The sequence below is a fragment of the Aplidium turbinatum genome, chromosome 14 (assembly GCF_918807975.1).
Source record: "Aplidium turbinatum chromosome 14, kaAplTurb1.1, whole genome shotgun sequence".
NCBI classification, from domain to species: domain Eukaryota; kingdom Metazoa; phylum Chordata; class Ascidiacea; order Aplousobranchia; family Polyclinidae; genus Aplidium; species Aplidium turbinatum.
Genome location: NC_137485.1, coordinates 4,669,970 through 4,686,174, shown reverse-complemented (window position 1 = coordinate 4,686,174; position 16,205 = coordinate 4,669,970). Strand labels below are relative to the sequence as shown.

Genomic DNA, 16,205 nt, shown 5'->3' with positions numbered 1-16,205 from the left:
CTCGAGCCGCATGCCACTATGTAAACTTTTGATTGTGATTTTTACTAAATTAGCTGCAATGAGATGTTACATATGCATTTTCCCCATTTTGTTATTTGCTTAAGCACAACATACTGTTATGAGTCATTTTACTCAGCAATAAAATTGGTAAAGTCAAATAACCGTTCAATTTTGACCAGGCCCGTTAAAAGGATAATTAGGGCCCGGCATCAAAGAGATTCTCGGCTCCTAGATCTGGCATTGTTAAAACGTTTCTTCTAACTGCCTAACCCCTTGAAAAGGTTACCGGCCGCTAAAATCATGCTGGAGCAAAAGTACCCCCTGAACCTCTGCCAACGCTACTGGTTGTGACAAACCAACACTTGAAAGAACTCCTTTGAAATTATATCAACCTAACTTCAAACGTCGTGCAGCCCAGGTGAAGACTCACAGTAGTTTATTATTACGCATCACTAATTATTATTCAATATAGCCTACACTTGATAAATTCGTTTTTTAATCTGTTTTAGTTTGTTGTTGCTGCTCTTTTAAAACTAGATTTTGTGACATGCGGCTTGGGCTTGAAGTAGGTCTGGCCTCCCTTGTTATATAACTTGCAGTAAAGTAAACATTGGTTCAAGCGACAGAAAACTTACATAAGGGATTGGTGAATGAATAAACGATCTACATTAAAGAATAAACTTTAGCAAACAAGCTTTGTTCGTTCATAATGCAGCACAATTGAGCATCATAGAACTTCTTTGTCGGTTCTTGCTTAAAGATTCTCTATGTACCACTGATGCTTTCGGTAAGAACATAATTTGGAGCATTGGTGGATTGGTCAAATAAATTGTTTAAATGTCCTAAAAAACAATCAATGATATATGTTGATTCATTTATTGCGTATTCATTGTCAGACTGAGAAAAGTGTTCTAGTGCTTAAGCATAAACATTTTGCATACTTGCAGAAACTTAAAATCATAAACGCAAGACGAAGCATTGGTGTGGAACATTTAAAATTTTTGCTGATTGCTGGCGATTTGAATATAACTCATTACATCCACTAGAGAGGCCACTAAATAGATACATTTAAAACGTGCACAGCTTAGAACTTCTGAATAGAAGTCAAGTACCATCAGGCTCCATTCGTTCATTTCCGACGACGACACACGCCCCATTGGCTTGTCACTACAAAGACAGGCATGGGCGCGCCTCAACCGTCTTCGTACGAGCGTCAGGCTTTTCCACTCAACCATGCACCAATGGGGAATGACCTCTTCACCCTCCTATGAATGTGGTGCCGAGAAATAGACCGAAGACCAGCAGTGAGACCACACCATCAATGACTGTACCATCTTCAAGCCACCTAACGGAGTGGAGGGTCTGCGAGTCATGGATGATGAAACCAAAGACTGGCTGCTCTTTAGTAGCCTTCCAATGTAGTCCGGGAACATCGTGAATCTGGGGTGGTAAAAGGATAGACCCTCGGCCATAGAGGCTCACACGACGACGACGAACTGAGCACCAGATTCACGGTTCGAAAATTTACCACAGCAATTCGCCTAGGCAAAATTTGAGTTTCAGATAAACCTCATTGGCCAAAGATTTAGCCACCCGCACAAAAACTTAAAACAACAAGCCATGTACAGTCTGTTTCAACATATTTGGATTTCATCAGAATGACGCAGTCGCCTGAGAGCAGACTAACTAAACAAAAAGACTGTAAAGCAAGTTGATCGTTTATTTTGCATTGGGTTTTTCCCTTATGGCGGTTATTGAATGCTCTTATCAAAGAATAAAAAACAAAACAAAAAAACAATAAGCAAGTAGCCGTAGACATTCAGTCTAGAACAGTGAGAATAATCGCAGAGTGGTGACTACGTCGTCCATATCAAACCAGCAAAGCTAAGAACACCAGGTTGACGGTTTGAAGGTCTACCACAGCAACCTGACAAAGCAAATCTGGGTTTCAGATAAAAATAATATAGCTCATATTGTTTAACTCATCTACTCCCAGGCTGCTACATCGTGCTGATGAGACCCAAGAAGGTTGAAACAGATTGTGCATAGTTTCCTCAATGGAAACCAATTTCCACACAACCCATGTCCCACCTACTAATATCCCCCTCAATGGAAACCAATTTCCACACAACCCATGTCCCACCTACTAATAGAAGTGAGCTCGATTGGCAGTCAAAATAAAAACATCACGCTGAAACCTTCCGTACTCCACTGTCAGCAAGCAACAACTTGCTGAGATGCTTAGCTGGAACATTCTGGGTGCTAGTAGCCTACTTCCACACTGTGTACAAGTGCTCATGCACTTGTTTACAGCACCTCCGAATATGCTTCCCCGCTTGGTGCCGCAGCGTACACATTAGCAAAATTGACACTTTGACACATCACCATAAGGATAGTTACGGGTTGCTTGAGTCCAACTTTCACTGACGTTCTGCCAGTAATATCAGAACTTGCTCCAGCTGACTGAGTAAAAAAAAATTGCGTTTACGTAATCTGGTGCTAAAAGCTACGTTAAGGGATGGACACCTTTTCAATTAGATAATCCTCGTCGCCGTCGTGTGAGCCTCTGGGGAGGGTCTATTCTTTTACCACTTCAGATTCACGATGTTCTTGGACTAAAATGGAAAGCTACTAGAGAGCAGCCAGAGATGATCCTTTGATTTATAAGATAATCCTAACTGGCACATTCAAGGGACTCAGCGCTGCAGAATTCGACTCCTTCTTTTTCGCAAGTTGCAGCTATCTGCAAGTTTGACTTTCATTTTTCCGAAGTTTGGAACAGTGAAAGGAAAAAGTCGCAATTAAATTCACAGTCCTTACCAATACCAACACTCCACCTGGAGCAGAACTACCACGAAAGGAATAAGTGAAGCTCAATCGCTTACTAACTGGAGAGTGCCGTTTCAATAGTAATATGTTCCAATGGGGTCTTGCCGACTCTCCATCGTGTGCGTGTGGCTCACACTTTCAGACTGCAGCCTACTCCACATTATCTATTTTGGAGTCGGTATCTATTATATACCGACTCCAGGTTAGAGTTGTTGGCCTAACAACGCTGGATAAACAGACAATCCATTGGTTGCTGTGCTTGGTTATAACAAAGTGACCTGCAGCGGCCTCAAACGCACAAAAAAAGTTATCCAAAGCTCGTTCAGTGGCACCCACAAGTGACAAGTCGTTTCTCTATTTACGGGTTTGGCCGAAAAGCCCCAAAAAGAAAACTTAAGTTATTGCCAAAAAAGTTACTTCATTTCCTATATTTGGATCTTTCGATATAATTTGTGATTGAAAATCAGAGTTGACCTAGCAATCGAAATTCAGGAGACATCGCAAATGGAAATAAAAGACACAGTCCAAAGTTTAACAAGCTTGCATTGATCTAATGAAGCTTTCTTGGCCTTCAGATTCAACTGAAACTAAAACAAACCGTCTTCTTGAAACAGTTCACCAGTTACGTCAGTATATTTCAGGTGCACTGCCAAAAAAAAAAAAAAAAGCATCAATTTCCCAGCCTCAATTGTATTTTTGAAAAAAAAGAGTAAAACGCTTTTTTTTTCCAAAAATGCAATTAAGACTAGTAATAATTAATATGGTAGCTATTCTATTTTGTTGATAACTTTTTTCTTGCTTTTAAACGTGGTTTCCACCAATTGTTTGTTACTTTACAGCCCATTGTTTTTATCTTTTCTATTGCTACCATTGCCTCGGTACAACATTTTTGCAACGCAATACCCCTGAGAGCTTCTACAAGCCTTCTAAAAGTTTTTTTATCAACTTAGGTTTGATTTATAGATATCACTTTTCATAATTTTCAGCACCTGTTGTTGGTATATTTTTTTAAGTACATATCCTACCCATCACATTTCATTGCGATGGAGCATTGTTGCCTCGAAAACGATCAAATTCTTTCTGTTGTTGGTTTTGTTATGGTTTGAATAATGTTATTTGAGGTGATTACTTTGTTGTCAAGCTCCTGTTTATGACACGGCACAATTAATTCTCTTTTAAACTTAGGCTATTTTTTAAAATTCAAACGCTTTAGCTTGGAATAGTAGCTAGTTTGCAATCAAAATTGTTTTGTTTGGAAAGGCGATTCAGGCAACAATAGGCCTCATAAGCAATGTACTTGCCATAACGAAAAGAAATTCACAAGGCCCAGGCAAGATATCATGTAGTAAAAAGGCATCCAATGCCTTGATGTGTTTGAAGTTTAAAGCATTGTTAAAATTAAGTTACCTTTTAACATTGAGAATTTGTTTTACAAACCTTGTTGCAACAACAAATGCAAAGAACCACAAAACCTACTTGAACTAGAACATTGCTTTCCACGGTTGGATGAACCCACGGATGAACAAACTATACGCATGAGTAAACACCAATGTTTCCGTTTCCCTGTTGTATCAACGTTCTGCAAGATTTGTTCAACGAAAAAAGATTTTTCATGTTAGTAATTTTTTCTGAAGTGAAAGAAATGCTTTTGATGGTTGCAGATGGCTTTTAGCTGACTTTGTAATGTCAACGTTTTCACCATGATCAATAAACTGCAGATACGAATTTCGTGAAGTTTAGAGCAGGACTTTAGTTTACCGCCTTTCCGTTAAACAATCTCCGATTTTGAACTTGTTTTTGAATTTCATGTATCTTCTTTTGTATGACGTAGGCGTATGTAGCTTAATTGATTGATTGTATTTAATCAAACTAATTTTTCGTAATTTGCAAGATGATATCAATTCTCCAGCAATAATTAAAAAATGTATTTGATAAGTAGAAAGTAAAAGCAGAAATATATTAGTAGGCTACAACTCTGAGGGTATGTATTGCAATGGTGCGCGAAACCTCAGTGAAGCAACAAAAACAACTTAATTGTACATACAGTATGTTCTTGTTTTTGCTTTCTTGTTTATCACATAAACTACGTATTTCTTAATAATTAAAAAAAGCTGACAAACTTTTACACATTTTTAGCTTTTGGGTTTGCACTGATTGAATTAATTATTGCTTGAAGTGGTATTTCTGCATGCTAGGAAAAATGCTGAAGCGTTGTTTGCTAATGTATTGTTTGTGGATTGTGTTGGCTGGAAGTCAGGGAAAACGGCGAGTGAAGCGGCAGGTAAAACACTAAACCTAAAGTGTATTGACAACTCAATAAACTTATAGACCACCCCCATCAAGGACAAATTCAGCAAGTAGCTTAAGCAAGGGAGGAGCGATTTCAACAAAACACAATGATGTATATTTGTGGTCTCCACATTTGTGGTCTCCATATTTGTGGTCTCCACAAAGAGGTCTTCATTAATCCGACTTTTTTGTTTTTGTTTTATTATGTTTATCCTGCATTGCGGAAAAGCGGACTTGAGCGCTGTGCATCGGTGTACGCCTTCCGACGTACACCTGACCCACGCTGCAGTCGACTGCAATGTCTGTTTCCAGTTGTCTACTCTACTTATGACTTAAATTTTGGTACTACCTATTAATCGAAATCGATCACTAGGTAGAGGCAATTATCGTAAAGTTTCTTGCCCAGAGAAGCAACAGCAAGTGCGGGTGGCTGGAGTCGAACATGCAGGCTCTCGACTGCGAGCCCAACGCGCTAACCACTCGGCCACTGCTGTAAATACAGTAGCCTACATCGTAAATGAAGCCTCATTTCTTTCCTCTGGATCCAGCCCGAATATGCTACCAAAAAAGCGCAACAAAACTACCTAGACTGGGTATTGTGCTCAGCTTCTCATTACTACAATGCATTTGGTAGTAATCTAGACTTCGTAACCGAAGGGTAAAATCGTTAAGTTCGAAAATGTGTCGGTTTGTTGCTGGTTGATTGCGCGATGGCACATTCAGTGGCGGCTTCAAAAGAAACTTTTCTTTTTAAATGCCTGAAGATGGACAAAATCATTGTTTTTTATTTTAACTCTACGCCATGAGTGCCAAACTACTGTAATATCAAACAACAAGTTCTGTTTTTCAAATGCATTGCTGTAAAGACATTAGCGTATGCGTTTTCCTGGTAACAAACTTGGAAAGAAGAAACTATACAGGTTGTAATTAGCAGTGGCGGCTCGTGGTCTCAAAACATGGGGGGGGCTGCATCAACCAGTAGGCTAACCTAATATAAATAATTATAAACCTGTACTTAGTAACATGTTCTTTGAATTGGCTGTCGTTTAATGTTTTTATCATTTAAAGTAAACTTTTGATAATGGCTTGAATTTGGTCAAGTTTAGGTGGTCACCAGATAGAGCTAGTACTATTTTTGGACTTGTTATTAACGTAGTTGGTTAGATCTATGCTTGTGCTTTCCAACGATAGCAAATTTGTTGAAATTGAACAACAAATGAATAAATAGGAGACAATTTCATTCAGGTGTTTTTCAGTGCATTTCTACCCCGTACTTCCTCCTTTATAATAGTCCATTCTAACCTGTGTGACGTTTCATGACGTCATCATCCCAAAGGACAAATTGTGAAAAGCACCAATAATTACAGTAATTGGCTTTACTTCACATCAAAACTAGTCTGTCTCAGTGACTTCTCAAAACACAGATCAAGTAAAGTAACCTATACGATCCCTTCACCTAATCACCGATAGCTTCCACACGCTTTCCCTAAAGATTTACGAGAACCAAAGTTGGAATCCCTGACCAGGGTCTGTTCTATTTGCAGTCCCTACAGCGCTTGTTCAGTGACGCTAGAAAACTTTTTTCTGAAAAACCTACGTCATAAAAAAAAGAACAAGTAACACCGGACCTGCAGAATTTGCAGACCCAGAGTTGCCAATTAATTTTTGTAACACAAATATTTTTTTTATTACAAAAAAAATTAATATTAAGAGTTTTTTTAATTCTTCAAGCAAAATAAATTTAAAAAAACATGGCAAAATTATCTATATGTATAATATATTTCACATCAAATATAGTTATTACTATCTGAAGCCTTTACAAATTGTTTCACCTAACGGATCATCAGAAGGTCTTATTCAAATAGAATCTTTGAATAAGACCTTCTGATGATCCGTTAGGTAAAACAATTTGTAAAGGCTTCAGATAGTAATAACTATATTTGATTTAATTCGCTCTGCTTTGCCTTTTTGCTTGGCATTGAGCACTTTTTGTAGTATTAATAGTTTTCATTGTTTTAATATAATTCACATATGCACAAAAATGTTGGGAGGGCTGCAGTCCCGCAGTCCCTTATGACGAGCCGCCACTGGTAATTAGTTATAGGTGCTCAAGCCCTCCCCCAAACCCGCCACCAAAAATGAAGTTTTTATATGTTCCCCATTTATACCTTTTGCCTACAGGTTAGATATGAATAAGTACTGGAGGAATAAGTAAAATTGTGACATCGTAGATACAGGGTCATCAATAAATTAACGTTACAACTGTATTTAACAAATGGTAGACAGTTTTTGAGTAATAAACATATAATCATTGTCAAATAAATAAATATTTAGGATAAACAAGTTTTACTCAACGTGTCCGCCATTTGCGTCGATAACAAGTCGGAGACGCTTCGAAAATGACAGGCAAGAGTCACAAATAACTCTTTGAAGTATTTTGGTCCATTCTTTTTTCAGATTAGCCTTCAGCGCTTCCAAACTTTGGTGGTATTTAGTCGAAACTTTGCCCTCCTGGTAAGACCAGATGCCAAAGTCTAGGGGGTTCAGATATGTGGATGAAGGAGGCCATTCTTCCTTGGAAATGAAGAACGGCACATTGGCTGAAAGCCAGTTTTGCGTTCTCTCAGCTTCATGTGAAGGGGCAGAATCTTGTTGGAATAATCAATTACATTTTTGAAGTGTTTTTTTTACCCAAGGCAACAATGAACCCTCAAGAATATCATTTTGGTGGTTTTCTTGGTTCAATTTCACTGCTTGATCCACAAAAATCAATGGTCTCTTTCCTGATTGATGACTGTGGCTCACACCATCACTGATGCCGCCCCTTGTCTCCGAGTGTCTAGCCGGGGTTTCAAGTCACCATCTCTTGACCATAGACGATCATTCCGACTGTTAAATAGATGCTAGACATCAAATTTCTTCTCATCGCTGAACACAAGGTTTGGCAGCGTGCCTCCTCCTTCAATGCGTGAGAGCAGAATTCTGGCTCTGGAAAGACGTTTCTCAATGGTATTGGCAGTTAGCAGCTGTTTCTTCATGTGTTTAAATGGGCTCATCTTCAAATCCTTCTTGAGAACTGTAAACATGGTTCCATAAGCCACGTTCTCCTCGATTTTTGACATTTCCAGTTTTCTTTGTGCCTTTTGAGAGTTCTTCAGACCAACATTCTGTTAATTTTGAAGTTCTTGCAAATATCACTTCTTAACGTGCCCGATTTGGAGAGCTCTACAATAGCCATTCTTTTATTCAAATTTTCATTCATGGCCTATAAAATTGAGGCCTAAAAATATAAAATTTAACAAAATAATATTCAATTTATTACCACTGCAACGCTAAATATTGATGTTAAATACAGTTGTTTGTAGTTTTAACGTTAATTATTAATATTATTGATGACCCTGTTGTGACTGTGCGATCATAAGTGATGGTTCGCTTTGCCTCGCAGTTAAATATTTTAATCTATATTTTTCCAAGGGAGCTTGAACGCTCCGCTGGATCCCTGGCACAGGTATTGGCAACCAGTGAGTTATGGGCCGTGAGTGCCTTTAAATATTAATCAAAGGGATGGGCATAGGCCTATTGTCACTGTCACTATTGTCGCAAATCAGTAGGCCGACATTTCTGAATGAGCCCCCCCTAAAAAAATTTCTGAATGCGCTACTAGTAATTAGTAAACATTTCAACAGCTCACACGACGAAAGATTTAATGGCATGGCATGAATAAATTTAGAAAACTTTCAATTAAACTCTCACTATCAAATAGGCTACTGACGTGGACTTTTAAAGCGCATTTTAATGCTCATTTTGTCACTTTTAGTCTACGCAATGTTCGTTTCGTGGCAACCGGTACTTTCCCGGTCAACGGTGGAGCTTTCAAGTTCAATCGAAACATTTTTCCTGCACTTGCTCTACATCCGGGATACCTGATTGCTCTTGGGAAGCTATGACCCGTAAGCACCACATCAGTTACTCTATAGCCTATACCAAGGACGTAGCTACGGGGGGGGGGCGCACTTAGGGGAGCAATCGCCCCTTAAATTTTATTTTTTTCTTTCTAGCTATACGTCACTACTCTATACTTCTTAACTGCTGACAACATTAATTTTGTTGACGTTGTAGGCCTACTGACAAACAAAAAAATAATGACATCACAACATACGAAGCAAACCAGAAGTTATAATTTTCTGTATGGCAGCGCTGAAACTGCCTGATGTGTAAGGCGCTGAAACCAATGCATAAGAGGCAGGGCTATATAAAAACACATTGTTATTTTCATTGTCAAAGATTCCAAACAAATAAATATGACATCATAGTTTAACAATACAAGCATTGTGACTTCACAGCAAGAAAGCAAAGATGTTATGACAGACGCTTGAGGAGGTATCGAGATGAGGAATCTCGCTGGGTGAGTGGAAGAGGAGGACGGACATTGGATTGCATTTGTGAAAGGAACTCGAGAAGTAGAAGAATGCAAATCGTCTGCTCTGGAGAAAGTTGGTTTTGTTATTGGTTTAGCAGAATGTTTTGTATGTTAGTGGGTACTCGAAAGTAGCACTAAAATTGACTTCTTTACGTCTTGTCTACTTAATCCATGGATTTTCAACCGAGGGTGAACTTCATTCTGGAGTAGTTACAGTGCCGGATTAACCAAGTGCGAGGCCTGTAGCAGATTGACTTGATGTACAGATAATGACTGGGAAGTAATTGAATATTTTATAGATTTGATACTTTTTTTATTATAGTGTAGCCGCTCTTGCCCCATCGTGTTTCGCAGATAAGCTAGCTTTTAATCAACTTTAATTTTGAAAATGATCTCTATCTAGTACAATTAGTTACCATCAGACATAGATAAATGCGTAACAAATTGTCAATGTTAGGAAACATGGTGTCAATATTGTTTTATTTAATCGAAGTGAAATAGTTGAGTTCTGGAGAGGTGCAATCAATAGCAATGTGCTTTACGAATTAGTGTAGCCTGTGCCTTGCGACATGGCTCCAGCGCAGATTGTAGGCTGTCCAATACTGCAAGGAAAACTTCCACCGGGAATTTGTTTTTAGTTGATATCCATTGCATCTGAAACTGAACGGCCACTGCCTACATTCTCATCGTGCGTTCGATTTTGGACAATTCTTCTTGTGCTTGTTGGTCGGTAATCCGGCACTTGAGTCAGTTTCTGCGCCTCTGACTCAAACTTAGCGAATTGTTCTCTAAAAGCCGGTCTAAAAGTCTATAGGGATCCTGCCAAAGAGGCACACAACGCTGAAGCAATGTTGAGATTTTGCCGCTTTGTTTGAAGAGAGGCTTGACTTGCCTGAAAGCGATCGGGTAGCCTAAGCTATTTCAAAAAACCACAAAGATTTCTATTTCGAGCAACTCCATTTTCTCTAGGAGTCCATTTGCCTGCTGTCGACATTCTGCCTTTTGCACTTGGTTATTTTCAAGTTTCTTCAGTGCCTCCTCTTTGAAAAGACAACGTTCTTTAATTGTCTTAATATGACATCAGCTCTTCCGGACGATCGTGTTTCAGAGAGCTTCTTTATCACTCCACCACCTGAACACTCCAGAACGGACCACCGGTGTGTTGAAGCAGCAAAGAATAGCCTATACATAGATATTTTCAACGAAGTCAAAGAACTGAACTGTTTCTGGACACGATTGTGCAGCGCATACACCAACTAAATTCAACGAATGAGCATAGCATGGAACATATTCTGCAACAGCACCATATTTTTTTTTGACAAGTGCCTGTAGGCCTATCCGTTATATTTCCCACTCATGTTGGACGCGTTGTAATAACTCTGTCCAAGACAATCGGCAAGATTGATACTCTTCTCACTGGCGTACAGTACAGTCGAATAATCTTTCAAACAACTAGGATCGTGGGCTCGTGGCACTCGATCAAGCAGTTGCCTCCAGCGGAAATTACCGGTTTTTAGTTTACAATAATCAGGAAGGGATAAGACGTTGGGACTACGTAATTTAATCCTACAACTATAATATTCTTCCATGCCATTCCAGTTTGCAAGCCAAAAATTACTTACCAACTATGTTTGACAGTTTTTTTTGCAAAAAAAATGTTTTACTCACCAAGCGCGGGGCCTTGTGAAGCGCGGGGCCCGTAGCAGCTGCTACATCTGCTACTGTAGTTAATCCGGCACTGAGTATAGTTATTTGTTTCGAAAGGTTATATTTGCTAAAACTGGAAGTATAGAATGCACGATAAATACCTACATTCAAAGCCGAAAGTAGTAGATGTGAATGAACTTATGTCTACTTTTCTTGCAAAGAGTAAACGGTTGAGAACCTATGCTATATTTGATGTACTGTATATATGTCATTACATAAGAACCATTGCAGTGGATTATGACAAGAAAGGAATAATGAAGGGTTTATTTACCAATGCCATTTCTTATATAACAGCTATTCAGATTATTTAATGATATTAAACACTTTGATCAAACAAATAGTAAAATACTTTTCATCAGCGAATTCATGTCCTTTTGATGTTCTACAACGTTGCACTGATAAATTTTACAACCTTCTTAACTTCACTCAGACCGATGCCACTACAAAGGAACTTCTCATCAATCTGGTGACACCTGGAAGTCGCATGACGTCACTGGCCTTGAGATGGACTGCCAGTGTCATGGTTCAGAGAGAGTGACATGCCGGGCAAGAGGTAACCAGTGGCGTTGACACGGGGTCCAGGGAGTACTTTTTTGACCTGGGCCCGGCATGGTTTAAGGGGCCAGTAACGTTTTCAAAGGACCCAGGAGTTTGAAGAAACTACTTCATATTCCTTGGATATATTGAGATTTTCTCAGAAGTGTCCTGATTTGGGACTGTGGATTTCATTGTTACCAAGCCCAAACTATTATTTCAACAGCCCTAAAGATAACAATAACCGTGTTGCAGTTTACATCTACAGCCATGATTTATTCAATTATTTATATTCTATTTGGTTGCAATAATATAATTTATAAAGCACTATTTAATCGCAATCTGACACATTTTATTCAAATTGGAGTTGCCAGACTCACACTCACTCCAGTTAAAAATACTAAAATACAGTTACAACCGATGTACCTACACCGAAAGTGGATGCCCAGTGGATTGAAGATCACATTGTGTATGGAAAGGAAGTGATACGACCACGCATTACGACACTCCAAGCTTGCGACACTGGGACCAGGGTAATTGTGGGCAAACTTTTGTGATAAACTACAATTGGCTCAACAATGGGGAACGATTTTTCAAAAAATTAATCCTGAAAACTAGTTTAATCTTTTATACAAAATTGAAAAATGTAATTTTATTTCGATACGGTGTGAAGTCTTACTTTTATTGTGGGAAATACTGTATTATCTGTAGCCTACTGTGTTAAATTGACCTTTCAATCGTATTCCATGCCAACATTCAGTTTACCTCTTCATGAAGGTGGTTAGTTCTGGCTTCACGTGGAATCAGACCTCAGAAGTTAGAGAAAACGACTTCACGGTCGAGAAGTGTGAATGCAGAGACGCCCTGATCCATTGTGAGCCATACCACGTGTCAAGAACAAGAGGTGGGTTGCATGTTAGATAAACACGAAGATCCGTTTGTCACACAAACAGTTGACTGCATGGCGCAGATATTTTGTTGGATTTACTTGTAACCACAAGAGGTGTAGCCTACCAGAAGCCATTAGTGTTTAGTGTTCAAATTTTATATCTGTCACCTTTGGATTGTTATTTAGTCATCAACCTCGGAAATTGTCAGTTGTCACAACTAAACAGCTGTTCCGGATTTAAAGTCCAGAATTTCGGAACAAAAAAATCTTTTGATTGTAAATTGAGTTCCAGTGGCGAAAACATGTTCTGGGTGCACAATAGAAGAGCGGAAAGACAAATGTTGCTTGTTGTTCTGATTTATGATTGTGGTAGATGTGATTATGGATTTGATGTGACTTTTTGAGTATATGCTACGTAATATGCCCGTCACGTGACTTGTACTTTGTTTCAAACAAATATCAAAAGGTAAAATCAAACCTTTTAGTTTGATTTTGTTTGTAAGAGACCACATAACTTGCATGGAAATTAAAGTTGCACAACTCATCGTCATTTAGGAGCCAAATGGTGGGAACACCATGAAATCAATCTAATGAAACAATAAAAGAGGTAGAAATGCAAATAATAAACTCATGCTTAGCAAATGTTTCGAAAGCTAGACTGTTTTCATCTTCAGTGCTACAGTATTAAACGCTTAAATGCTCTAATAAAACTAAAGATGAAAACAGTTTATTTTTCGAAACGTTTGCTGAACATGAGTTTAATATACATTTCGGGATCATTAGGCTACGGTTTGATTACATTATTATTTAGCCTACTTTTCTACAATTTTGAAGTTTTATTGATTTTATTTGAAGAACCACATTGCCTCACCGATGAAGGACAGATAAAGAGAGTTGGAGAGACTTGGATCAAATTACATCACTCTCATCAGAACATAAGGTGGCGTTGTGAGTGCAGGAATCATGGAGATAAGTCTTGTCGAGATATTGGTGAGAAAAAAGTCAAGCTCATGTTAAAGTCATAAAATCATATTGCCTACCAAGAAAATAACCTAAAAGCTATTTTATTCTTATTTCATCGGTAGGTATTGTCTATCATACTTTTCTAATTGCTTCAATTATTATGGATTGAAATCAATTTCATGACTTTTTACTTTGGTTTTGTATTTCAGGATACTGCAAAGACCCAACACCGCCACCCAACGGCGGAATGGTGTGCATAGCGGCAGGAGATGCGGGGCCGGACCAGTCCCAGTATTGCAAACCTCTTTGCGCTGAAGTATGTAACGTTAAAGTCTTTATTACTTAAATTGAAAAGCTGTGTATCAATGTATTCAGACTTTAGGTGTAGGCCTATGTGGTACTGACTTTCTCATTCATAAGAAACCAGACGCCGAAAATATATGTAGTTTCATCGTTTTTGCATTTCTATCCTGAAATTAGATTATTATTCCTTATAAAGCATAACGCCACTCACCCGACGGCCCACGACCTGCATCATAACAGTGATGAGACCAATCAAAAGCGATCTCACTCGTTGACGCTGCCTGGCCGTATAGGCTACTATGTAGGCCTACAACCTTTAAGTATCCCACTTACAAAGCGCTAAAAGAAATGCATAATATGGCTGCGCTGCACAAAGCTATAGGCTACACTATTCTGGCTTCCATCACTAGCCTTAAAACTAGAAAAATCCTGCCTCACACTGCAGAAGAATCCCAAAATGGCCATATTTTGCAATTTTCAGGGGTTTGACTTTGTCAACAAGCAACGATATTATCGGATTTGGGAAGTTTGCAGCCAAATTACACATCACCGTTGGTCTGGTGGTTACCTAGAAGATGCTTTGCTGTTGGCAAAGTGTAGAAGTAAGTTAAATATTCGCAATTTACAATTCGTTTCATTGTATAAAGAGTCTGCTCTCTATTTCTATTGCTAAAGATACCAAACAATATGTAACTGACCAATTCCTGACACCCAATGTGACAATATGAGAGAAGAACTGACTTCCGTTTCGTTATCATGTGCAAGGACAGAGTGGCACTGTGGCAAAAGTTTCACTACCACAATGATGTCGATACTCACCAATGCCCTGTTTTGACAAACGAGTTGCCACAGGTCTCAACACAGATGCTATTGTTAAAACGCTTATTTATTTTTTATTTGAACTTAAAATTCTTGATGTTTATCAAATTAAAGTTTGGTTTTGAATCTTTATCCTCGTACTAACAAAATCTTGATTGGTTATTCCTGGTAGTTTCGCATACTTGTAGAGGCTTTTGACGCAGTGCGGGCTACTGAGATTGACAGACTGAAGTTTCCAATTGTTGAAGTGTTGTTGCCGGGAATTATTCCATCCATTAGGTGCCGGTGTATGGAGAGCAGTCCTTATAATGCGTTGCTCAATCGCACACCCCGAGAGTCGAACCAGCACCGCTTGATCTTGAAGCTTCTTCGTCCACAAAGTCACGCGCTAACGTGATAGACCTTTCTTTCAGGGCCTAACAACGCGATAAGGGGAAGACGGTCGTTATATTTACCAACAACGGATTGTGAAAGTTTAAGTCCGACCCAAATACAGCAGGTGAGCCAGCAGCTGAAAAAGCAGTGACAAGTTTAATAGAAAAAATCTCACTTGCTTCGTTCTTTTTGCTTGAATTTGGCTCAATACCTAAGTCTCTTTTTTAAGACACACTACTTCTATTTGACTATAATCAGCAATTCACAGGTAGAGTTATTCAGAAGTTCGATTTTTTGTGAAGGCAAAAGTATTGCACTAAATTATTTATTTGCAAAATTTTTTTTTTGACAAAGCTTTGAGTAGCCTACCGGTAGGTTTTTTGTTAATTGGACTAGGAGTTGTGTGCAGTTCGAATAGAGAGACTTCAGAAACATCGCCTGCCCAGTGTCCACTCTATTTTAACATGTAACTTAGAACTTGTTAAATGTGATCGAGCCAGGTGGAGAACAAACCAATTTTACAAAAACGGAGAAAAAGTATAGGTTTTCCTGTTTTGGAGCACAAAAGTTTGTTATCTTAAGTCTACTCTATATAGCTATACAGTAGACAAGGCTTGTTGTCTATAAGTTGTCAGGCTGTAGGTTATTGTATTGTATATATTTTCGAAGTTGACAAAGCGTTACTTCAGATCTTCCGTGTGATTTGTTTCAGATCAAACTCGACTTCATTCGATCTCTCCATAGAAACCACCTTTGTGATAACAAATGCGAAGCAAAGTGGTTCAAATGTGGTCCCAGGGTGTAGCTCGACCCAAGAACCTGCATTTTGCATAAGTTGTATTTTTTTTGAATACATGATCAAACTATTTTGTCAAACTTCAATTACAAACATGTAGGGCCTATAATAAATTATAGGTCTATATGAACTAGCTACTTTCTTTGTTTCTTTTTTGTTGCCGCAATAAATGATCTAATTGCGTGTGTTAGGCTATGTCTTGATAATAGCATCATTGGCGTCGAAGATATTTTTCTTTGTCTTAGATGGCTTTAGGCCCGGTGCAAAATTATCTGGAAAAT

At 38.6% G+C, this 16,205-nt stretch overlaps 1 protein-coding gene across 1 annotated transcript; it reads left to right on the top strand.

The window, feature by feature from the left end:
* Positions 1 to 4,969: 4,969 nt before the first annotated feature.
* Positions 4,970 to 16,111, top strand: LOC145783379 (uncharacterized). The gene is made up of 11 exons (XM_082595235.1): positions 4,970 to 5,110; positions 8,936 to 9,068; positions 9,462 to 9,611; positions 11,676 to 11,798; positions 12,191 to 12,312; positions 12,557 to 12,683; positions 13,524 to 13,658; positions 13,841 to 13,947; positions 14,416 to 14,536; positions 15,167 to 15,252; positions 15,841 to 16,111. Exons 1-11 carry the CDS (start codon positions 5,018 to 5,020, stop codon positions 15,931 to 15,933), a joined length of 1,290 nt encoding a protein of 429 aa, XP_082451361.1. The 5' UTR covers positions 4,970 to 5,017; the 3' UTR covers positions 15,934 to 16,111.
* Positions 16,112 to 16,205: the final 94 nt, after the last annotated feature.